The 26,125-nt window shown below is 39.1% G+C and overlaps 1 protein-coding gene across 12 annotated transcripts in view; it reads right to left on the bottom strand.

Moving 5' to 3' along the window:
* The window catches only part of MCTP1 (multiple C2 and transmembrane domain containing 1), a 441,268-nt gene that overhangs the window by 284,370 nt on the left and 130,773 nt on the right, over positions 1 to 26,125 (bottom strand). The window contains exon 1 of one of the 12 annotated variants that reach the window (XM_059694096.1): positions 17,300 to 17,500. The exons of the other annotated variants lie outside the window; for them this stretch is intronic. Within the exon in view, the coding sequence (XP_059550079.1) occupies positions 17,300 to 17,356 (57 nt within the window). The 5' untranslated portion in view covers positions 17,357 to 17,500. Of the gene's footprint in view, positions 1 to 17,299; positions 17,501 to 26,125 lie in introns of those variants that run through there. 12 annotated transcript variants of the gene reach the window in all.

Below are 26,125 nucleotides of genomic sequence, written 5' to 3'. Positions count from 1 at the left end.
TGGGAAGGGACCACAGGAGGGCTCCAGGGCATGTCCAGCCTGTCTTGCTCAGCCCCAATCAGGTGGACCCCAGTAGCAAGCTAACCTACCAATAGGAGTGTTTTCCCCCTGGTGGTCATTGCATGTCATAGCAACTAGTTAACCAGTCAACTGTCTGCCCCCTGCTGGTCAGCGCACATCATAGTGAGCGGTTGAGAGGCCTTAGCATATCATTAGCATATTATACTTTGATTGGTTGAACGGCTGACCAGATGACCGGTCACTTAACATATTAAGCTTTTATTATATAGTATGCACTATAGGGTTAACCAGATAACCTACTACAAATGGAATTGATAATGAAGCAAACTGATGGCAATTTATATGAGAATAGCTGCAACAGATAAACATGATCAACCAAATATGACAACATCAGTACACTAACAGCAATACTCAATCCAGAAATCCATCCCAAAAGATACAGGAAAAGCATTTGATAAAAGTTAATATCTATTAATTCTTTAAAAAAAATTCTAGCAAGCCTGATAAAGAGAACTCTCTAAATCTGATAAAAGTGGTTAACAAATATCATTGCAGTATATGGTAAAATATTAAATCTTCATCTTTGAAATAGAGAAAAAGACAGGATTCCCACTACTATCAATTCAATTCAATATTTTACTAGAGGTCCTGAGCATAGTGGTAAAGATGAAAATAAAATTAAAAAATTTAGACAACAAGAAATAAATATTGATATTATTCATAAACTATCTCTAACCTATATATTATCTCCTCTATTGTCTCTATTGAAAATTCAAAAGGATTTATAAATCATATATTAAAATTAAAAACTTTCTAAAAATAATTATACAAAAATAAACTAAAGTATACTTACTATTAACCTACAAAATATATTTGCATGTATTTTCAAATATTTTAAATATATACGTTTTGAAAATAAACTTTAAACATTTCTTAACCTCAATTTAAAAACAAATAATTTAATTAATTTAATCTTTTAATACTTTATTTATAGGGAAAAGAGGCAAATATTCTATTCAATTATTACTTTATCCAAATCAAATTAAAATGAATTATATGTACAGCAAGACTGCAAAAGGAACCGAGCCACATGTGACTATAAGCTTTTCAAAGGCAGGGATCAGGTCTTGGATAGGTTCTCTTAAGAAATATCCAATGAGGAAAAAATGGATTTAACTTACTGCAAAGGAGAACAAGTGAGAGGGTATGGAAATGGAAGAAGAAAATAAATATTTAATTCTTGGGGACAGTGAAAGTAGGAATTTGGCCACAATTATTTTTTAAAGAGAAATGAAAATTATAAAAAAACAAACACAAGATGGTCTAGTCTAGTATGCTAAAGTCTTGGTGGCAGAGGGCAGTTGCACAGGCCCTGCAGCTATCTGGACTAGTTTTCTATAGTAGCATCTGGGGACACTTGGTAAATGGTAAATATTTCAAAGCTTCAGCTGCCTGTTTACTCTATTTAGTCTGCCCTCTCCAATCTTACATATAGGGCCTGCAAAAGGAATTGTATAAATTTTACATTATATTTGCACATTTACAGCCTGATGTAATATCAGTAGTAGCATTTTATAGCTAAAAGCAAATCAGACTTAGGAGAAGATCACAAGACTAGCAGGTAACTCTTCTTTGTTTTCCTTTTTTCTTAAACTGTGAAACAACAGAACAGTCTGTGCTACATACATAATAAAATCCGATGTTCTCAATCTTAATTTTCATAGCAAATTTTGACAGCCAAAGAACTGTGCTTGTTTTTGTAGTCACCTGTTTTCTCGAAATGTGTCCTGTTTTTCTCATCGCCTATTCTGGTTACTCAGAATGAAAGGGGTGATGTGATGAAGGGTATTGATGCCATGGTTAGAGCTCTTTAATATTATTAGTAGGTCAGTGAATGGTAAGTGTACATAAATTGACTATAAAATCATTTTAAAGTCCATAGAGTATAGGTATTCTGATGAACTCCTAACTTTGCAGATCACAGTTTCACTGGCTTTGTGGGTCTTCCATGACAGAAGTCAAATTGATCACATTAAACAAAAAAGGAGCCTTGCAGGCATGGCTCAGTGGTTGAGCATTGACCTATGAACCAGGAGGTCATGGTTTGATTCCCAGTCAGGGCACATACCCATGTTGTGGGCTCTATCCCCAGTGCTGGGTGTTAAAGAAGCAGCCAATCAATGATTCTCTCTCATCATTGATGTTTCTATCATCTATCTATCTATCTATCTATCTATCTATCTATCTATCTACCTACCTACCTACCTACCTATTTCCCTTCCTCTCTGAAATCAATAAAAATATACTTTAAAGAAATAAATTAAATAATAAAGGAACTGCTAACAAGGACCATCCCCTACTCAACCCAGCCTTTGAAATCATTAGCCTTAAAAACCACCACCACCACCACCCCGAATAACAGGTAGAAATATGCTATATTATGATGAATAGGCCAGGGAACTTTCCTGCAAGGGCAGAATCTGATATGCTTGTCTATGTGTGACTCTGAAAATAGGAAGCACGTGCGAAGAGCAGCTCAGGCATCCTTTCCTAGAGCATACTCTTCTAGCTGCTCCTGGTCCTTTAGCTCATCTCTACTGTGGGAGCTTCGGACAGAAAAACAAAGACCACCCCTTCCCATAAGTGGTCCCAGCAGCCTTGAAACTACAAAAAGTTTTCTTCTCTCTGTGTCAGAAGCCACAGAGAGAAGAAAACTGTTAAAACTGCCTTCCTGTTCTCTGTGGTGGGGGTTATCATTTTCACACCATGTCAAAGCACTCTCTGATTGGCACCTAAGTTCTCTTTTCTCTTCTTACACACCGACCAACACCAAGTCCATGAAAGGCCCACTAGTCTGTAGTCACAAGCCAGTTCTGCTCTCCTGATAGCCCAGATCCCAGCTTTGCTTCTCGCCCTGAGTGGGGAAGAGGTGCTGGAGCCATGAGGCTAGAAGTGCACCTGCTTCCTGCTGCCTGGAGTGCCCCCAGCCCTTTGATGGCTCTTGAGGACAAGGCCTGCTCCATCTCCTCTAGTTCCCTCATTCTCTGTTAGGAGGAACTCTAGTCCTATGGTACAGACTGAGGAATACCTTTAGGAAGCTCCAAACCTCTGTGCATCCACAATGACTCTGGTTCTTCCATAATTACCCTTGGAACCTCTGACAACTCATTCAAACCCAGTCCATTTCTAACCCACTCCAGATGATGGCATCACTCTCCTCAGGGAAGTCCAGTGTGGTCTGAGCCCAATACAAGCTCTGCTACCATCTCCTCTGCTTTGGGAGGCGTCCTGTATTGCCATGCCCAGGGAGCAACATGCTGGGACCTCACCAGCTACCCACGAGACTTTGGCCGTGTTCAAGGCTGTATCATCAAGGGCAGGCTGACTGTGGGAGAGAGGACTAGGCAGGCCTGGGCTGTGACGTACTGAATTCATGGAGCATTAGTCCCATCTCCCTAGGAGTAGGAGCCACAAAGTCTAGTGGGCAGATAAAGTTCATTCTGATCGTAATTATGAACGGCACTGGAGGGATGTGACCTGGTGAAGGTGGTTTGTGGGGTGGATGGGGAACATGCTGACATCTCTCATTTGGGAAATGACAATGTCTTCTGTGGCAGCGGGGTTCCAGGAGATGAACCTGTTCCTAGGCAGAGGAGGCAGAGACTCCGAGCCAAGCCGAATGGACTGGAAAATGCAGGGTAAAGGAGAGGAAGGAGTGCTCATATCTGCAGGGAAATCCTGAACAGAGCTGATCGGTGCAGAAATTTATACGCAGAGCATGTTCAGTGAGACTGCACCAGAAATGTTGTGGGCCAGGTAGGTCTACAGCTAAGCTGGGACTCACCTACAACTCACCAAACCTGGAGTGAAGGCAGCAGCTGCAGCCCAGAGAATTGCCTGGCTGGATAGTCATTGATTAGGAGGTAGAGTGGATCTGAATTTCCTGGATACCGTTGTGCCAAATACTGTGCTGGGTACTTTACTTAAGTTTTCTCTAATCCTCACAAACTTTCAAACAATGGGGATATCCAGAATTAACTCTATACATCTCTAGTCTCAGTTTAAAGTCACTTTCTTAGAGCAGACTTTCCTGAGCCCATAATCAAAATAATATAATCCCCTATTATATTATATATTACCTTCTACGTCATGTAATGTTACTCAGCAAAGCTTATACTTTGAAATTCATGAGAGTGATTGAAGATCCTTGCTAGCATACACTATGTACACTTCATCTGCTAACTGTGTCCCCATAGTATCTGGCATGAAAGCTTTCAAAAATTAATTTTTTACTCTTGAATGCATGGAGAGAATGTACTGAAGCAACCAGTGAATTTTTCATGTGAGGTATAGAGGCCCTTGTACATTCAAAGTTTCACGGTATTGTGGCCACTGAACAGACTAATAAATCTAAAAATCAGAACAACATCCAGGATCACATAAACTGTCTTAAATAAAATTTAACACTGACTATATTTTTATTAAAATCTACCAATCACATGAGAGGTGAGTTGTATATTTTTCTTCTCTGCTGGGCTCCTACGAAAACAGAATAAATAAAAATATGTACATATAAAAGTCCACCTATTTGTGCTCTTTTCCAGCATTTCCATGCTCAAGAAATTATAATAGGTCCATGAGAAAAATAAATCTTCCTTTACAGTTTAACTGATACACAGATTCTTAACTATTGGACTTCTTAGACTCTAATATGAGACTACTTATTACAAATCTCCTGAGTGTGCATGTGTGTGTGCATGTGCGTGTGTGTGTGTGCATGTGCGTGTGTGTGTGTGTGTTGTGGGGGTCACTGGCATATTGATGCTAAGCATATTTGGCTTTGGTTCTGGAGGCACCAATAAACCCCATTCCCCTCCTCTCTCTAGAACAGAGTTTCACAAGCTTCCCTTGTGTTCCAGTAAAATCAGTATTAGGAAGCATTCTGTCAGTTCTGCAGTGCATGCAATCCTACCCTCCTAACCCTTGTTGTATAAATCCTGAACAAAACAAATTACATAAGGCTGAGGAAACATAAACAAGAGCTTGAAAACAACAATCTAATCAATCTCTCTGCTGTCAAATTTATCCTATACAAAAAAGTCTGTTTCAATTTTCACCCAAAACTGTCTCACATGAACAGATTGCTCCACAGACCACTAGTCTACTGTATGCTGGAACTGTAATAATGTGAATGGGCTTGGGCACTGATCAGGTGGAAATACTGGCAGCATGAGGGGACCCACATTGTACTCCACATCCAACCTATGCCAACTACTTCCAAAGAAGGTATTTTTTATAATTTACAAGGAGGACACTGGAGCCTGGTGATGGCAAATAATGTTCTCAAATTCACACAATATGTGTTGGGGTCTGTATTTGAACCCAGGTTTTCCAGTTACAAATCTGGACTCCACTCCTTACCTGTTTTTATGGAATTTATTGAGATTTTTTTCTCAAGCATTCTACCACCTTGTTACCTAGCTCACCACATTACCCCACAGCCACATTGCAGCTCACGGGGCCTTCCTTCACCAGTCCTGCTATCCTGTATAGATAAACCATCCTCCCTTTCAGGGAACTCACCAAACCTCACAGTACTGTTTCTTTTAATTCTCTTGTATCCTTGGCAAAAGAAGGGTTCACGCCCATAAAATGACACTTGCCCGAGCTATTCTTTGGCTATTCAGCAGAATCTCAGCTTCCTCACTTCATTGGTTTTCTCTTCACCCACACCCATTGCTCACCTTCTCTCTGCTGCTGCGACTTGCTTGGAAGAGGACTGAGAGCACCAATTCATTAAGCATTTTGTGACTATTCTCCTCCACCCGCCTCCCCACCTCCTCAACCTCTAAGTATGGAATGGGAAAGTGACTAATCACAGCCCTGACTAGGTTCACAGTGCAGGGTATTCTGTGAGTTCCCCTACAAAGATTCTCATTCACCTGTTTTCCCATATGGTTACTCCCATATTTCAAGTGCCCCCTTGGTCTTAGGACAACTCTACCAATATTCCATGGCTTCTCTGTTGTCTTTTCAATAAGGACGTGCTCAGTTGCACAGAGGTCTGATGGCTGCAAAGTTATGAAGGACATTGTCGGTGCTCTGAGGCAGGGCCATGCTACATTGCCACAGGTAGCAAAGTGGTAGGCGGGAAGGGAAGAGTGAGGAATGAACAGGAGCTGAGGTGCATCCCCTTCCGTGTTTCCTGCCCTGGTTGTCAGCATCATCACCCAGAATCCGGACACTCCTCACTCACACCTACGTTCGGTCAGCCACCAAATACTATGGGTCAGATCTAGACCAGACCTGTGGCATCCAGCCCCTCTCACTCCCACATTACTGCCTTTGTTTCCCTACTCACCTTTGCTCAGACAGCTCTAAGAGCCTCCAAATGGGTGTCCTTGCCTTTAGAATTATACCTCTCAAACCTCCATCCTCAAAGTCTTCAAAATTCCAATTGCAGCATCCCCCTCCTTGAAACCCTTTTTTGATGCCTCAAGTTTTCATTAGATGTGTTCATTGAAATTACCTGAGTGCTTTTCCCACAGTTTACTTTCTTGAGCTCTGCCTTTAACCTAATGAATCATGTTGTGTTGTGTGTAAGACCTCGGTATACACAGTTTGAAAAAGATTCATGGTGAATCTGATGAACCATCCAGTTGAAGAATCATTGTCCTACAAGGTGAAGGCTAACCTCCTTAGCACAGCATTGAAAGACCTTCATGAGCTGACCTGGGCCGCCTTCCTCATCAGCCATTCTCCTCTTTCCACCTTAGTACACTCCAAGGATACTGCTGCTGACTTTTAAGCCAGTTTCCAGGCCTGTTATGCCAAGCCATGTAGGCCTCGCTGCTTGTGCTCTCATCCACCTGGAAAATGCCAATACATCCCTCTAGAATAGATCCACCTTAAATAGCATTTCTGTGAAATCTCTGCCTCCCACTTCAGAGGTTTGTCACTCCCTGCCCCGAGCTTCCTTTGTTTTGTGAGAAAACCAGTTCAGCAAAACAGTATCTTAGGTGGTTCTGACATTACTGAAAATGAGGTGAAAATCTCAAAGTCAAAATTATCCTCTGTATTGAGCTCACATTATGAGAGACTTACAGGGACAGAGACCCTGAGGGAACAGCACCTCCCACATCCACCCTCTTCCCAGGAAATAGTCACGTGGAGGATGTTTAACCTGCGTTTCCCAAGTGTGCTCCATGATGAGCATAGATAATATTTTGAAAATGGGTTGGTTTGGAATATATCGGGTTAAAGAATATTAAACAAACCCCGCTTTTAAAGTGTTTGGCTTTTGTCTTCAGTGTGAATATTCAAAGGGGGAATCCAATATGCCGTTTTCATAGAACTAGCATTCCGAAGAATACTCTGGAAAAAACCTGCTTCCCTCATTTCCCACTGCAGTTGCAAATGAGAAAACAAATGAGACACAATCTTTGCTGGTTCTCACCTAGAAAGAAGGGGGTCAGACCACATTAGCTGGCTTGGTCTGCAACTGGGCCATGTCCTCAGGGACCTTCCCCTAGGGAGGTAGAGACACTGCATCTGGAAGGCTACTTCCTGAGTGTGTCCATCCAGCTCCCAAAGGAGACGCCGAGAGAGGCTAGGGGGCTGGGAACTTCCAGTGCATTACTGCTTTGATTTCAAAGTACAGTTATTAGTATAGAGCATTGTTTAGTAATCATTTCAATTTAGTTGGTTAAATGATTCAAATAAGTGTATATATTGTCTACCAATAGAATAAATTGCATTTATGGAGTTTTCTGTCAGTTTGATGTATGCATTTATTTTGAAGATCTGGAAATGTGGAAGGGGTGGAAAACAATATCCAGTCCTAGATATGCACAAGTGGTTAAATGTGAACTTTTCTCTGCAATTACAAGTGTATCTGCACTGCCAAGTGATTAAACTAAAGATCAATTTTTAAGTATTCGGAAAAGCTTCTATGTAGAATCTGTGGATAAAATATGCCCTTCTAAAAAATATGGTAAAAAATGTTTAGTGGCCCAAATAAAATTAGGCCAAACTTAAATTGATTTATTCTGTGCACAATTAACATTGTAATGAAAAGTGAAAATCCAATGCACCATTTGAATACCAATCCAGATAATGATGCTTTCACTGACTCACGTAGTGAAAAGTTTGCAGAGTTGTGTGTTAGGAATCCCGTGTCCAGCTTAGCTCTGTAAGGTATATATAACCTTAGAAAAGTCATTTAATTTGCCTGTGCCAGAATTTTTTTCATGGCAAAAATGTGAGAGTTGAGTTACTTGATCTCTAAAGGACCTTCTAACTCCAAAGTTTTGTTTCTATGAATTATATGCTACTTAGGTAAAGGAAGGAATGATGGGACTTTTACAGTTGATATAATACCCTTAACTAATTTGACTTATTGAACTATACTTTTAAAATAAAAATTATGTTCAGTTGTTAGTTAACTTATCTTAAATTTTTGTTTTAAAAACTTCAATTAAAATAGTAAAATGTCATAGTCATCTTTCATGGAAATATAAAAATAATAGACACCATGGAGAAGAGGTCAGAATGGGAAAAGTATTTTAATGCAGCAAATCGTTTTCAGACCTTAGTTGATTTCAGATCTTAGTTCATCTTATATATACAAATAACCTAAATGGGGACTCTGCTCTTTGTTGTAAAGCACTGGCCTTGTAGGATCCAGAAGGAGTACAATTTTGCAATAGATTTATTTCCATTGTGTAAAACTTGCAAATATTTTGACCCTATTTAGTTGTGTTTGACCAAATATTTTTATAGGAACATTTTCTGTTTCTTCTTCCCTTAATACCACCTTAATATCTTCTCTTGAAAGTGACTATAGGAAGACATTGATATCAGTGGCTTCCTGGTAATAATCTGGATACCTCTGGACTTGCAATGTACTTTTCAAAAAGTCTTGAATACTCATATACTGTGTAATTTATCAATTATTTTAAACAGGTAATAAGGCTACAAAGTCTTCTTTTGTCTGGTGTATTAATGATTCTTCATAGCTATTTATACCTTGAGAGTCCATTAGTCTGTCTGTCTATCTATTTATCTATCTATCTATCTATCTATCTATCATCTATTCAGCTATTGCATGAAGATTTCTCAAACTCCAGGTATGAGCTTAGCAAAAAGTTTTCAGCCACTTGGCTAAAATTGGAAGTGATTGTTTCAGAATTGATTTCCAGATTCACAGCAACCACTGAGTTGAAAGTGAAAAAAAAAATAATCCCACCTTAAAATAATTCCCATTCTTTGGAAAATATGAGAAGGGTAGAGGATGAATCCTTCATTTGAGGGACATTAAAAATGAGGCCCAGACTGTACAATGCAGAATCCAAGTGTGCCGTTGGCCACAGGTAATAACCCTTTCCACTAATTGCCAACTTGGAATATGCCATTTATGAGGCAGAAAATCACTCCCAGAAAACAGTGAGTCATGGGAATCAAATGCATTTCTAATAACAAAAGGCACCTGTACAAAATGGAATAAAACATCCTCAAATAGTGAACATATGCTATTGTGTTTAGGACCAGAGAAAAGAAAATCCATCAAATGATTTTGTGCCAATTCAATTTTTTTCTTTTTTGTGTGTTTTGTTTTTAATAAGTGCTTTGGGTCAAGGCCAGATGTGTAATTTTTCCAATAGAGTTTCTACCATTGTCTAAAACTTGGATATATTTTGTGTTTGATTGGTTTTTTGCCCTTGGAAAACTTGAAACAATAACCATATTAATACTCTCTCTTGAAATCTGTTGCATTTCCTAACCCAAGCCCTTAGTCACTGGCCCTGAGTACATTTTGGAAACCATCCCTCACATTTGACAGATTATGATAAACAAGTTTTGTTGCCCAAACTTCTTTGTTTGAACTCTCTAATGAAATTGTGTGGAAACCACAATTATTCTGTTCAAAGATTGAAAAATGTATTTTTTACAAATAAGCATTAAAAAATAACCTTGTTTCCTTTGACACTCTGCCTCAATTGCTTTTTCTGCATTTTTATTTTTTCACAAGAAATTCTAAAATAGTTAAACTTTGACATACCCATTAAATTAGACATTCAAATTTACTTTGACCTTTTAGTTTTATTACCTAATCTCTCTATGAATGTGTATAATGCATATAAATTATATATGTATATATCTGCATACATTTACCTTTTGATTCAAGGGAGTAAAGCAATTATGGTTCCTATGTGCATTAAAGAAACTTTACTACGAAATAGTGGGAAAGGCTTGTGGCAAGAAATGATTTAATATGTCAGTTCTACATTGAAAACCATCACATGATAAAGTATGATATTATCTGAGGTAAATTCTTTCATATATCACTCACTTGTGCCCACATGCTCAGTGACAGTCTGGTTCCAATCCAGTCTCAGGTACATGAGCCATGACTCAGAGTAGATCTGGACATGCTCCAGTTTATCCCAGCAATCCATACACACACACACACACACACACACACACACACACACACACACACATCCAGTCAACCTGCCAGGAAGCCAAACTGATAGTCTACTATGTATTAGGCACTGTGGTAGCACTAAAAGTACACAACATTGTCAAGCAAGTTCTTGTTTGTAAGACTTTCGAAAAATGAAGGCTTGAAAACTATCCAAGAATTTCAAGCATAATTTGTATGGTCTCTAGAGAAAGCAGATCAAAACGAACCCAGTTACATAATGGACTAAATTCCTTCTACCATTCTTTAATGTGCTCCTTCACCCAAATGACTTCCATCAGGAAATGTTAGGACGTGCATGTAGAAAAGGAGACATGACATTAATCTTCCCTCTAAATGCAAAAATCCCATGAGCTTTCCTGGGACTGTTGACTATGTGTATATTGAAAGCTGTTTTTATCTCCCTTTCTCAAAAAGAAAGAAAGAAAGAAAGAAAGAAAGAAAGAAAGAAAGAAAGAAAGAAAGGAAGGAAGGAAGGAAGGAAGGAAGGAAGGAAGGAAGGAAGGAAGGAAGGAAGGAAGGAAGGAAGGAAGAAAGAAAGAAAGAAAGAAAGAAAGAAAGAAAGAAAGAAAGAAAGAAAGAAAGAAAGAAAGAAAGAAAGAAATCTTTTCACATTGCCAAAGGCTATGATCACCTAGGAAAACTCTGTTATATCTGCTCATTCCAGACAAATTTTGCGTTATTACTGGCCTCATCTTACATGAACTTCCAAATAACCTCAGTTTATTTCGGGTTTATAAAGGCCTGAGTTTCACTAAGAATGAGAATGTTTAAGTCATCAAAAATGAAGTCCTAAAAATGCATATAAATTATGATGAAATAAAGTAGCATTGCAAAGATTTCTTTTTCTGTCTGTAGCACTTTATAAACTTCATATTACTGGGATGAAGGATTCTAATGGGAGGAAGCATAGAATGTAGTTAAAAACCCAGTCTCTGAAGCCTGAATGCCTAGTTTCAATTCTGGTCACTCTGCTGTCATTTGTGTAATGTCGGGGATAAGTCACTTAATTTCTCTTTATCTCAGTCTCTCCATCTGTAAAAGAGGGAATAATAATAATAGTGTCCAAATCTCACAAGGTGGTCTTAAGAAATAAATTACATAGTTCATAAAAAGCCATTATGTAGGCTGACTGAAATGTTAAGTATTATTATTATTTTCATACTGGAGAAAAACCTGCAGAGTGAATGATCTGGAACTTGATTAGTTATATTTGAGTATGCTATAAATTACCATGAATAAATTTTATTAATCCCATCCCACCATTACAATGACTCAAGGGAGACCAAGTGACTAATTTGAGTATCTCTACTAAATTAAGATAGAATTAAAACCCAACAAACCATCTCCAAAGCTCCCTTACTTGGGCTTCTTCAAAAGGATGCTCATTACAAACCTTGGCACTTATCAAATGGCACATCCATGGACTCGGAGTGAGTTCAAAGCACTTCACCCAACTGAGTGTTCACAGGGTTACTGCTCAATATTTACCAAGCACCTATGGGATGTGTGGGACGACTGTCTGGCATTAAAATGTTTTTTCAACTTTGTGGATAGAAAAAAACAAAATTAGAAAAAGGCAAGAATTTCACTGTCACCTCCAAAACCACAGGAGGGGTCAATATTACAAAGAAATATTGATTCCTCCTACCACACTCTTATCCCAGTGCTCTGTGCCTGAGACCACACACTATCCTATTGCATTTGTATTTAGTAAAGTTTTTAAGACACTTATCTATTTATCACATCTGTTTTTCTTTATCTCTTAATGGTTACATGGCAGATTCACTTTGGAATCAAAGGAAACATAAACTTTATTACAAAGCAGGGCCAGGATTTGTTATAAGAGAGCATGATAATAAAGTCCACTTATTTACTGAAGATACAAGTTGGAGCACAGGATATGAAAATAGCATTACCTTCATAAGAGTTACATTTTAACTAAAATAAATAGTGACCATATTTTGAATTCTTAGGAGTAATAAAGGATCCCAAGTAATACCACCAACACAAAAACAAAACCTTTTAGATAATCTCTCTTCCTATCTTAGTGTTAAAAGGTTTAAAAAACAAATGTCTTTATAAACCTATTGTGCTCATTAGTACAGTAAGATATGTCATGAACACCTATAGTGATTAAAAGTCATCTTTTCCCATCTCATCTCGCTGAAAAGAGTAGTGTCCCATAAATATAAAATAGCCAGATCAATTCTAACAGAAACGGTTGAAAGTTCATTGGTTATTTAAATTTTTCCCAATTTCTTCTTAAGGGTAAGCTCTTGGGGAATCCCTTTTTGCTAACCACTCTCAACAAACACACCAAAAAAAATCCACCATACTGCCTACAATTTTTAAAACTATAAAACCTACCCCTATCCATTGTGAATATTTACTTCTGTAATTCAATTCCTCACAGTAAGGGATTGGATGCTTCTACTATGGCAAAAGCTAAGGCAGCGGTTCTCAACCTGTGGGTCACGACCCCTTTGGGGGTCGAACGACCCTTTCACAGGGGTCGCCTAAGAAAAACACATATATAATTACATATTGTTTTTGTGATTAATCACTATGCTTTAATTATGTTCAATTTGTAACAATGAAATTGGGGTCACCGCAACATGAGGAACTGTATTAAAGGGTCGTGGCATTAGGAAGGTTGAGAACCACTGAGCTAAGGGATTGCAAGTCAGATTTTCTAGTTTGATAAACATGCCACCAACCCATGCTCCATTAAACTAGATTCAACAGAAAATCCTCAGCCCATAAAATCTATAGACATGTCTTTTATGATTCTTCAAGGATATACCTTCCTATAAGGATGTTCATCAATATCTGAGGAATATTATTTACCTTATTTAAAACCCTCCACAGTAGGACTCAAGAAACCACTAGTCTTCTGATCAACTTCAAGCTAAGTGGGCAGACAGAAAGACCCAGGTTTAGGTCTTGACTCAGATACTAGTAAGTGAAGTGAGACACCTTTCTTAACCCTTCTGGGCCTTAGTTTCTTTCTTCGTGAAATGAGAAAATATAATAAGACATCTAAATTCCCTTCCAAATGCCTAATTATACATATATATATATAACTTTGTGATAGAGATATTGTAAGCTCTGTGGATTTCAAAAGCACTTTCACACCAACTCTCTCATTTGATCCCCATAACTGATTTTCAGAGGTGGGTGGGGATGTCATCCTATTTCTTTTTTCTTAGCAAGTGTGCTACCTTGTTATCTAGCAGAATTCTCTAGAGACAGTAGGATCTAAAGCACCACCCAGGAAGATTTCATTTTCAGGAGTCAGAACAAATGCTCTATTAAAAAAATTCCCTCCTACCTGGTGGTTCCTCATCACGAATCTTTCAAAGTCTTACTTAAAAGGAAAATATTTAAAGAGAAAGAAAAAATATCATCTATGTGCTTCTGCCAATGCAGTCCCTAATGGAGGGAAATCATGATGATTTGGGGTTGAAAATAAAATTTAATTGCCACTTAATAAATATCTTTTGCATGAGGATGAGTTTCCTTGAGGTATTGCAAATTTTAAGACAGTACTGGGACTTAGGTAAAATTGGGTTTTTATTTTTAGAGCTTATCTTTTTAAAATATATTTATACTAGGGGCCCGGTGCACGAAATTCGTGCACTGGGTGTGTGTGGGGGGGGAGTGTCCCTCAGCCCAGCCTGCCCCCTCTCACATACTGGGAGCCCTCAGGCGTTGACCCCCATCACCCTCTGATCACCTGATCGGCCCCTTGCCCAGGCCTGACGCCTCTGCCAGAGGTGTCAGGCTTGGGCAGGGGACCCCCATCTCCCCCCGATCACTGGCTCTGGCCCCCGCCCAGGCCTGAGGCCTCTGGCCCAGGAATCATGCCTGGGCAGGGGACCCCCATCTCCCTCTGATCGCTTGCTCCACCCCCCGCCCAAGCCTGACGCCTCTGACCCAGCCTTCAGGCCTGGGCAAGGGGACCATCATATCCCCCCAATCCCCGGCTCAGCCCCCCACCCAGGCCTGATGCCTCAGCCAGAGGAGTTGACCCTCATCACCCTCCGATCACCAATCACTGGATCGGCCCCTTGACCAGGCCTGAGGCCTCCGGCAGAGGTGTCAGGCCTGGGCAGGGGACCCCCAGCTCCCTGCAGTTGAAGGCTCCACCCCTGCCCAGGCCTAACGCCTCTGGCTGAGGCGTCCGGCCCGGGCAGCGGGGACCCACAGCTGCAGCGGCCCCGCGATCGTGGGCTCCGCTTTAGGCCCAGGCAAGGGACCCCTAGCTCCTGGGACTGCCAGCTTCGACCGTGTCCAGCTCCCATCGCTGGATCCACCCCTACTTCCTGCTATCACTGGCCAGGGCGGAAAAGGTGCCTGATTCTCCGATCATGGCTGGGGGGCAGGGCAAAGGCGGCCTCAGGGCCGCCTTTGCCCTGCCCCCCAGCTCTTACATCCCCCCTGGGTTTCCGATCACTGTCAGTGGCAGGGGGCTTCTTCCTGCTTTCCTTTTCGCCTCCCTGCATTGTGCCTACATATGCAAATTAACCGCCATCTTGTTGGCAGTTAACTGCCAATCTTAGTTGGCAGTTAACTGCCAATCTTAGTTGGCAGTTAATTTGCATATAGCCCTGATTAGCCAATGAAAAGGGTATCGTTGTACGCCAATTACCATTTTTCTCTTTTATTAGATAGGATAAGGTGGAAAATCACAGGTAAGATCTCTTACAAAGAGGGGGGAAAGGAAGCCCTCATTATTATAAAGAAATAGTCTGAATCCAGAGTGGAATTCTGAATATCTTTGATGTCTTATCAGCTCCTCACTTCAGGAAGACACAAAAACAATGCCCCAGAAATATGTTTAATACTTTACAATTAATAAAATATAACAATAGATATGGTATTATTTCATCTTTGCAACAACCCTATAAGGTAGGTAAGACTGTCCCAACCAAGCATCCAATTCATTATGCTTCATCACCAAAGGTCAAGGAATTTCCTAAATAATTGGTTTCTAAAAGACTCATTTTTGCCATATATCTAACCTCTTTCTTTATTAAAGATGAAAAACAGTAACATTACTCTCGTTGTGTTTGCTCCCTTTCCTTCTCTCTCCCTGCCCATTACCTACACCCCTTCTGGAAGAGCAAAGAATCAGGAAAACAGCCAAAGGATGGGGAGACAGGAAGGAAAGGGCAGAAACAAGATGCCTTGCTAATCTAATCAGGTGATTACCAGTTGGCTGCACAATGTCATAAATAATTAAGTCCATATCAAAACAGCATACTATAAAACCTTAATTTTACAACATTTTATCAGTCTGAGTTATCATTCATAACAACAGTTTGTATAACCCATAATTAATCTGAAACAATGCAAAGTGCAATAAGACATACTTTTGTCATCTACATGCTAATAAAGATGTATTCTATTCTATTCTTTTTTATTGATGTTTAATAATTCACATATATCATAAGGAAAAATTCTCAAGCAGACTACTTAACTAATGATAATAGCTCTCTCCCTGCCCTGGCAAAACAAGAAGTGGAGTCTGATATTCTTTTTATAACATCTGGTATTCTAATCTCTTGGGATATGTACCTTTTTACTCTGCAAGGTCCCAAAGGTTCTCACAGCACTAAGTCATTTCCTTTACAGTTTTTCTTTTCAGATTTGGAATACTGTCCTCAAATATGTTTGGAAATTGAACAAATTTTAACTTTCCCTTCAAAGAATAGAAAAGCTACATGGTTTCCATCAGTTCATTAACCCTACTACCTTTGCACACAAAAAAATGAGTTATTAAATATATAGCTAATAAAAAGTAATTTCCATTTTGTGGTTTGAATGTAGCAATTTTGTAATGGCTATAACTTTGAATAGAAATGAAACCATCTCTAAGCATGATAGTGAGGCAATTACTATCATGCTAATTGTCATTGAACATATAAAACCCCTTCAATTCATTAATATCTTTCAAATTAACCTTTTCTACCTCAAAATAATCAAAAGGCCTTAAACATGAATGTCCAAAGTGATGTGACACCACACACCACCTTTAGCTCTAATTTGATGTCATTTCCTTAATCAATAATAATAAATAAGTAAAAACTAAGACAACATTCCTATCTTTCCCATCAACCTCCCAGCTTAAAGAATTTGAAATTCACTTCTCCATCCACAGATGTTTGTATCCACACAATTTATATCTGAGTGTCTCTGACAGCCACTGAGGAAGTGGTGATAAACCCATGCACATTTTAAAAGGAACAGATCAATCAGAAGTGCATAACTATAGTGGCCTTCCACTTAAATAGAAAGCCAAAAATGAAGGGGTGAGAGACTTCCACTCCTTTTCAACTTTGAATTTTCTAATGATTACTAAGACTACTTTTTACTTCAATGGAGATACATAGTTGTAGAGCTATAACTATTTATACTAAAATCTAAGCATAGTCATATAAATTTTATGCATGTTTTACTTTTAAGCAAGATCGTGAGATGATAGGAGTAGCACCAAAAAATAATAATAAATTTAAAAAGAGGTCCTGGCCTGGTACTACATATATATATATTCTACTACAACATTTCCACATCCCAGGCACATATAAAAAACTATCATAAAAGGAATATCAATCTATTAAATTAAGTAGTTTGCAAGTGGATTGCACTGTAAGTTTAAAATTACTTGCATTAGAATCTCAAACACCACCCTGTGAGAAGGCATTTTCAGAGGTATAATCATGTCCTAAAACTGCCACATTCATTCAAGGCTGCCACAATACAGTGAGTAAACCAAAATGTGGAACTTACCTTATTATAAATAAGAGGCAAATTGCAGGCACTTTTCAGCTTGCAGCTGTCTAGCATAGTTGATTAGAAAGAAAAAAACATCTTTCACTCCAGCGAGAGAGCCGCATATTCAGGCTTTCCGTACTGAATCCCAGCAAGGGAGGCCATCCGCCTCCCAGACTATTAGCTGCTTCTTCGCAGAGAGCACTTGCTGCTCTGAACTGCAGCGACTCAGAATGAAAGTAAGAGGAACCCGTCATGTTTAAATACCGTCGCTTCACGTTCACAGGATATGACTCAACTCTCTCACAAACCAGTAGGGGTAGAGTTTCCCTTCAAAAACTGTTAGATTATATAACAAACATCACGCTGGAGGGGTCCTAAAGTGTTTACAAATTAACACTTAAAATTTCACCTGTTCAACATACATTTTTTTAGTATTTAACCTCTTCTCTGTGGCACATGCCACAAACAGAAATGAGAATAATAAATGGCACGAAGAAAAGTTATTCTGCTTGACATCTGCAGCAGATTCATTTAATGTTATTAAATTTGTGTGAACTTATCGACATCTCCCTCACAGAGATATAAAAAAAGGCACCTTAAAGTCACTCACATTCTGTTCAGTGAAAAGGTAATGTGTAGAATAAAACTATATTTTAATGTGTAAGAGGGAGCAATTCTATACAGCACAAATCTCCTTGACTAAGTAGAGAATTGGAAATAGATCTTCATGGCTTGCTGTTGCTGATCCCCACAGAAATCTTGTCCCACGCTGTCATTACCTTGTGATGCTCCCTCTGCCTACCTCTCCAACTCCAAGCTCTCCTTCATCTGTTTCGTGAACATTTCTGAAGGAATATGACTAATGCCACAACTCCTCTAGTAAATGTAACAAATTTCTGTGCTTTCTCTTGTCTCTTAAATCTGAGCCATATTAAGCTTGATCACACATTGAATCATTATATTTGGACACCTCAGCCAATAAATATGACAGACTTACACCTTGCAGAAAAATCTACTACATAAATTTAATTGCCAACATCATCATCAAGGACAAAAAGATAAAAGAATATACACATGTCAATAATAGCAAATAGACTGAAACTATCTACACCAGACTGTTCAATATAAAGTGAGCCACATATGTAACTTTAAAAATTTTAGTGGTCATATTAAAAGAGTAAAAAGAAAAATGTAAAATTAATTTTAATGTTTATTCCAATATATCTAAAATATTACAATTTCAACATGTAATCAATATAAAAATTAAATATTTTACCATTTTCGTACTAGTTTTAGAGATCTGATGTGGATTTTACATTTATGGTACATTTTAATTGGAACTAGCTACATCTGACTGCTCCATAGCCATACATGGCTAGCAGTGACCACCTTGGACAGCATAAGTCTAAAGCTTAAGGTTCATTCTTAGTCCTCAGACAGAGAGGTCTTCCCTCCCATCTTACCTGAATTGACCTTGCCCAATTACTGTCTCATGATCCTCTATTTCCTTCACAGTGCATCACAGTCTGGAATTTTCTCCTTTACTCATTTGTTTACTTATTTATAACTAGAGGCCCAGTGCACGAAATTCTTGCATGGGTAGGGACCCTAGCAGTTGCCAGCTGCAGGCCAGGGCTTTCCTTCATTCCACACCGCCCTCTGGTGGTCAGCGCACATCATAGCGAGCGATCAATCTCCCAGTCGGTCGAACTCCCGAGGGGACACTTTGCATATTAGGCATATATATATATATATATATATATATATATATATATATATATATATATACCCCTTAACAATAATGTAAGAAACCAATGTAAAATATTGATATAGACAATATTTTATCCCCAGCCTCTGGCATGGTGACCAGTACATAGCAGAATTTAATAATGACTGTTTTATAAATGAGTAAATAAAATATAGGATTTGTGCTATAGTTTGCCAAATGATCTATCATATCACCAAACTTTTAGCAAAATATTATATCATACTTTTCTGCACTGAAAAAATTACCTCTTTTTTATAATGTTAATGATCCTCAATCTATAACATGCTTTATTTTCATGTACAATAATATTACATGTAAGTATACTTGTTTTATTACTCTACAAAAGATTTGGAAAGATACTTATAAGCATACGTTGGTCCTTATGACATAAGTCTGGATAGCAAAAGGATGTCTATTTTTCTCCTACTCACAAAATCATAAAATGATAAGACGTTTGTAGGGAACATTGATATATTTGCCTGACCAGCATATGTGCTTCCTCCTCATGTTATCATCACCTCATTTTTATCTTGCAAAACACCCACTCTTTCCTCCTCAATTCACATGTTTTGGGCTATCTTGAATTGGCCCCAGAAGCGGTTATGTGACCCCTGCCTAATCAATCAGTATATACACTATCCACAGAGACACAGTAATAGGGTTAAGAATGGGCATGTGACCCAGCTAATTCAGGGAGAGCCAACCCCTCCACTTTTGCTAATGTTTGGAAAAAAGTTGTAAAGTTTGTAGAACATAAGCCTGGAATTGCTGGTTGATATATTTGCTACTACATGAAGTGAGGTTGTCTGGAAATGAAGCCAATCCAGAGGAAAACAAAGTCAAAGATGTAGAAGACATATTCCAAACAACACAACTGTACATGTACAGCTGGCCATGTACAAAGTCACATCCACCTTCTACTGTAATGATGGATGTGCTAGAATGTGTGCTGCAGAATTTTATGTAATAGTGAGAAACTGCAACTGCAATAGGCCATGGAGAGTGGAAGGGTTAAATAAAAAATGGGTTAACCATACTACAGAATATTATGCAGCTATTAAAACAAACAAACAAACAAACAAAAAAACCAAAACAGGTTATCTAGATGCACTGACATGCAAAGCTCCCTAAAAAAATTTACCCATTTAAATGGAAATAACATGCATGTTGCAGAAAAATACATCATCCCAGTTAATGGTACATACACTTTTATATGTAAATTCATGGAAAAGGCCCTGGATGACTGCAAACCAACTGTGGACAAGTGGTTATGTCTGGGAAAGAAATTTGAAATAAAGTGATGGAGGACAAATATTGCTCAGTGTATTACCTATTACACAAATCTTACAAAATTAAATGAATTTATGAATTCTCCAAGTAGTTTGAGAAAATATGTTACTCTTTAAAATAAAATAACTAATATATTATACCTCCATATTGCACTACATTATTCGCACTCTAAAGGGACTACTATTCAGTGTTATTTTTTCAAAAACAATGTAACAAATAAGAGTGCTCTTCTCTGCCCCACTGTCTCCATTCTTTACCAGCCCAAATTTATGTATTCTTTGGTCTTTTTCTGGCTAAAGGGTTTGCCAAGAGAGAGACAAAGATAGGACAGAGAGAGACAGGAACAGACAGCAAGCTGCATTAAAATCTCCAGTGTACCTTCTAACATTGGCCAAGGTCTTCGATTTTTTTTTCTTGGCCTTCTGAAAGCTCTTTTATTGACTTCAATAAAATATAGCTTGGATTTATTCAACTGTCAACATAACAGCCAAATGTGTATAAAATATGTCTTATATTAATTGTTAGTCCTGAATCAGAGTAAATAAACTTGCTTATTATCAATTCTCTGGAAAATTTCTCTCTAAATTGAGCACAATTGCCTTCCTAATTAACATAAAATCAAAATCTTTTGCTGCTTTTTTGGCTTGCACTAGTCCTCCAAAATCTTCACATTATCTTAGATATGTGCATACCACCTCATACTTCTGTATTTCCCTTGATTTCTACAGCATTTCCTCTTTAGAACTTACACAGCTAAAGATGCTTAGGTCTGAGGTGAGATTCAGGGTCCTTTTGATTTTTAGTAGAGCTAATCAGAATTTGAATTTACACAGTAATGACAAACTGATGAGTTTGTTGAGCAATACCTGCTCTACTTTATTCTTGAATCCCACTTATCCTAATATATTCAACCTCCTGTCTTTTTAAAAAAATATATGTTTGTTGATTTCAGAGAGGGTGTGGGAGAGTGAGACAGAAACATCAAGGATGAGAAAGAATCATAGACCGGCTGCCTCCTGCACACCCCTTTACTGGAGATGGAGCCTGAATCCTGGGCATGTTCCCTGACCTGGAATTGAAGTGTGACTTCCTGGTTCATTGGTTGACGCTCATCCAGTGACCCACACCAGCCCAGCTTAAACCTCCTGTCCTAAACTTCCTAATATCTTAAAACTCCAGAGTCTATTAACTTTCTCCTTTCATTCTTGCCTCCACTTAAAACATTAACGTTATGCCAAGTTTCCTTCAGATTTTCTGAAGAAGTAAAATATTACAGATACAATTGAAGGCCCCAGATTCACCTCTCTATTCCATCTCTTTCCTTCCTCTCCAATGGTAAACACTCTCCAGGCTTTAAAAATAGAAAACAAAGCAAAACTCTCCAGGGTTATAGAGTATGAGATATACTAGTAGTAAGATCTACAACTGACATTCCTGTTTTTTCAAGCAGATTTCTTTTCTCAAATAGACCACTCATAAACTAATCCTAATTTATTTAGAAGATTAATAAAAATTAAGGGGCTAATTGTTCATTTGGGGAAAAAATGCTTCCTTGAGAAACAAATTGATTTTTACAATCAGAAATTCAATTACACAATGACATTGTCTCCACTCATTAGAGACAAAGTTTAAAAAATAGCCAGTAGTTCCTAGGAATCATAACAAATGGAATATATTCCTGTATCCATTATTATTTATAACACTGACATTAAAAATAAGCTCTTGTTCCTTGAAAACACTCCAAGGTAAAACATTTGTAAACCAAGCATCTAAATTCATCTGTTTAATAAATATGATGTTCACATTATGTTTCTGTCAGTGCAGGAAATATCTATAGCCTTTTTAAAAGTATAGACTATGGGGGTCCTTAATATTCTTCATCCAGGAACAGAGAAGGGTGGCCAGCAGCATCACATATTTCCTGAGGAAAGATTTCTTCTAAGCTATAAACTTTACACTTCAGTCTTCCTATCACTGTAACTCTTTGGACATACAAACTAAAATGTGTTCTCCATACTTGGGGGTGACATTGAAATGAACCTTGAAATGAGAAGATAAAACTACCATCAAGGAATTAAACTTTGAAATAATAATGCAGTAGGTCAGAGCATATTGATAAATGAAGGCGACTTTAATTGATGCAAACTCAAAGGCCTAGACCTGTATGCTATGGGTGTACTTCAAGAATTTTTAAAACATGCCATACCTGACTATTTAGTTAGGAGCACTGATCTCTTTTCCTTAGATCGTCAAATAAAAAAATGACAACAGCCAACACAACAATAGCCATTCAATGTGAATGAATCAAATTTGTATCTATTTTTTGTCAGATCAGCAAAAAATATGTTTTTGATGTGCCATAGAACTTTAGTAATTAGTTTATGTGTGCCATGAGATAGAAAGGTTGAAAATCGCTGGCCTAGAAGCATGTACATTACCAGTAAGTAATGCAGATCAATGTCTTGGACCTGGTAGGAACCACAGTGAACCGAAAGAAGGGGAGCACTCAAGCCTCATGTAAAGGGGACAGCCTCTACCCAGCTCCAGAGAAGTGACCTGGAAGGCCCAGGTAGGTCAGCTCTCTGGATTCCTCAAAAGAGGCTAGAGATCTGGGTTGTTATGTGCATACTCAGAATTTTTAAATCTTAGTCTTTATACAGTGTAAGAGACAAGCAAAAGCTTTTGAAGGCCATATGTGCCCTGTGGACAGCCAGTCTTGGACTTGGGCTTAAATAATACAACCTCCAGCATAGAAAGAATCTGATAGAAAGACAGAGTCCAGACAAGAAAATAGGTACATAGCACTCTCTGAAGCAAGCATAGGCAGTGGTCATTGAAACGCTGAGAGACAATGCTCTGGGCTGGTGGCATGTCCCTTTTTACTGCAGATCTGCCTCTGATTCCATTAAACCTGTGAGTCTAAAAACAAACTGCCCTTCTGATTCCACACTCACCAAGCTGCTTCTGATTAGAAGTTGGTATCTTGTCTAAATGCTTTCTGGGAGCACTTGCTGGAAATTTGAGGGACTTGAGGCACAACTGAGCAGCTATGCTTCATTGTCTATATATATAAAAGCCTAAGCAACCAAAATACTGAACAACCAGTTGACCAGTCGCTATGATGCTCACTGACCACCAGGGGGCAGGTGCTCAATGAAGATGCTGCCCCCTCGTGGTCAGTGAGCTCCCACAGTGGGAGCACTGCCTCGCTGACTGACGGGTGCCAGACGCCATCCCCTGAGGGGTCCCAGATTGTGAGAGGGCAGAAGCCAGGCTGAGGGACCCCACCAGTGCACAGTAAATTAATAAACTGACAGCCTGGTTAGAGAGGTGGCCTGCTTACAGGCAAAAATGGGCGGGGTGGGAGCACGAGTTATCAGGCCCGAGCAGTTTCACTTCTTTTTTTTTTTCTTTATTGATTAAGGTATTACATATGTGTCCTTTTCCCCCCAATACCCACCCATCCCCCACTTGTGCCCTCACGCCCCTAGTGTCTGTGTCCATCGGTTATGCTTATAGTCCTTTGGTTAATCTCTCCCCTTACCCCCACCCTCACCTGCCTTCCCTCTGAGGTTTGACAGTCTGATCGATGCTTCTCTATCTCTGGATCTGTTTTTGTTCATTAGTTTATGTTGTTCATTATATTGCACAAATGAGTGAGATCATGTGATATTTATCTTTCTCTGACTGACTTATTTCACTTAGTATAGTGCTCTCCAGTCCCATCCATGCTGTTGCAAATGGTAGGAGTTCCTTCCTTTTTACAGCAGCCCAGTATTCCATTGTGTAGATGTACCACAGTTTTCTAATCCACTCATCTGCTGGTGGGTACTTAGACTGTTTCCAAATTTTAGCTATTGTAAATTGTGCTGCTATGAACATATGGGTGCATATATCCTTTCTGATAGGTGTTTCTAGTTTCTTAGGATATATTCTTAGAAGTGGGATCACTGGTTCAAATGGGAGTTCCATTTTTAGTTGTTTTTTTTAAAGGGGAGAATGATGATTTTTATTTTATTTTTTAAAATATATTTTATTGATTTTTACAGAGAGGAAGGGAGAGGGATAGAGAGTTAGAAACATCAATGAGAGAGAAACATCGATCAGCTGCCTCCTGCATTGCCGGAAGCCGGTCCATCCTTGCTGCTTGACACAGTCGCTGCAGGAAAGAAACATCTGCACAGCATATGTTTCAAGGGACCTGGCGTATATAGCATACTGTTCTTAATATGTTTGCTCCCCTTAGCGCTGTGTGTTTTAACCAAGGTCACCTCTCCGGGAAAGGTTGTTTCCCCAGGTAGGAATTTTTCCCTGAAATCAGGGAGGGGATGCCTCTCCTAGAAAGGTTGTTTCCCCGGATAGGAATTTTTCCCTGAAGTCAGGGAGGGGATGAAACTCCTTAACTAAGTGCCAGGTGGGTAGTTAATCACTACAAACAATCATGCTTAAGCTACATAATCTTTACTCCCTGGAATGGAGATAAGAAACGCCCTAACCTTTGTAATAGAAATTGACAGGATTAAAATCAACTGGGATAAATACGGATGTAACAAGACAATAAACAGCAGAACCTCTCTGGAGATCCAGACCAGAACTTGGCTGGAGATCCTGGCTAGGCTGCTGATCAACTGAACACTGTCTCCGTGTCCTTCCTTCTTCGCCGACTTCGTCTACGCCTTTGGGAACCCCTGGACCTGCTGGGGTTGGACCCCGGCACTGCATACTCCCTACTGGGAATGTGCCCGTAACCAAGGTACATTCCCTTGACTGGAATCAAACCTGGGACCCTTGAATCCGCAGGCCGATGCTCTATCCACTGAGCCAAACCGGTTAGGGCCATTTTTAGTTTTTTGAGGAAACTCCATACTGTTCTCCACAGTGGCTGCACCAGTCTGCATTCCCACCAGCAGTGCATGAGGGTTCCTTTTTCTCCACATCCTTGCCAGCTCTTGTTTGTTGATGATAACCATTCTGACAGGTGTGAGATGGTGCCTCACTGTCGTTTTGATTTGCATCTCTCGGATGATTAGTGACTTCGAGCATGTTTTCATATGTCTCTTGGCTTTCCTTATGTCCTCTTTCAAAAAGTATCTATTTAGATCTGTTGCCCATCTTTTCATTGGATTTTTTATCTTCCTTTTGTTAAGTGGTATGAGCTCCCTGCAAATGTTGGAGATTAAACCCTTATGGGAGATAACATTGGCAAAGATGGTCTCCCTTGTAGTGGGCTTTCTTGTTGTTTTGTTGATGGTTTCTTTTGCTGTGCAGAAGCTTTTTATTTGGATGTAGTCCCATTTGTTTATTTTCTCTTTAGTTTCCATTGCCCTAGGATCTATATCGGTGAAGATATTGCTTCGGCATATGTCTGAGATTTTGCTGCCTGTGGATTCCTCTGAGATTTTTGCAGTTTCACTTCTTATTGTAAATGGAAATATTGGCATTCTGATCCTGTACATTAGTCGTATGAGCTTTGTTAATATGAGCCCAGCTCTGGGGGGTGGATGGACTCTGGAACTGCTGACAAGTAAGGTTTCTGGGCCCACATGGTTTTGGGGCCAGACCATGGATAGTGGCAAATTCCCTAACACAGGTCCACCCTACAAGGACTCTTGGGAGCTTCAATAATTTCTCTTAGAGCCTCACTTACCTTCACTCTGCCCCCATGGCCATCCCTTTCAAAGCACCCCTACCTAGTTCTCTGAAGGTCCAAAATAGACCTAGAAGTGTAAAGTGGAGACTCTCTATATATACAAAAGCCTAAGTGACCAAACAACTGGTCGACT

This window comes from Myotis daubentonii, chromosome 4 (assembly GCF_963259705.1).
Source record: "Myotis daubentonii chromosome 4, mMyoDau2.1, whole genome shotgun sequence".
Classification (NCBI taxonomy): domain Eukaryota; kingdom Metazoa; phylum Chordata; class Mammalia; order Chiroptera; family Vespertilionidae; genus Myotis; species Myotis daubentonii.
This window is presented reverse-complemented; position numbering and strand designations above follow the sequence as displayed.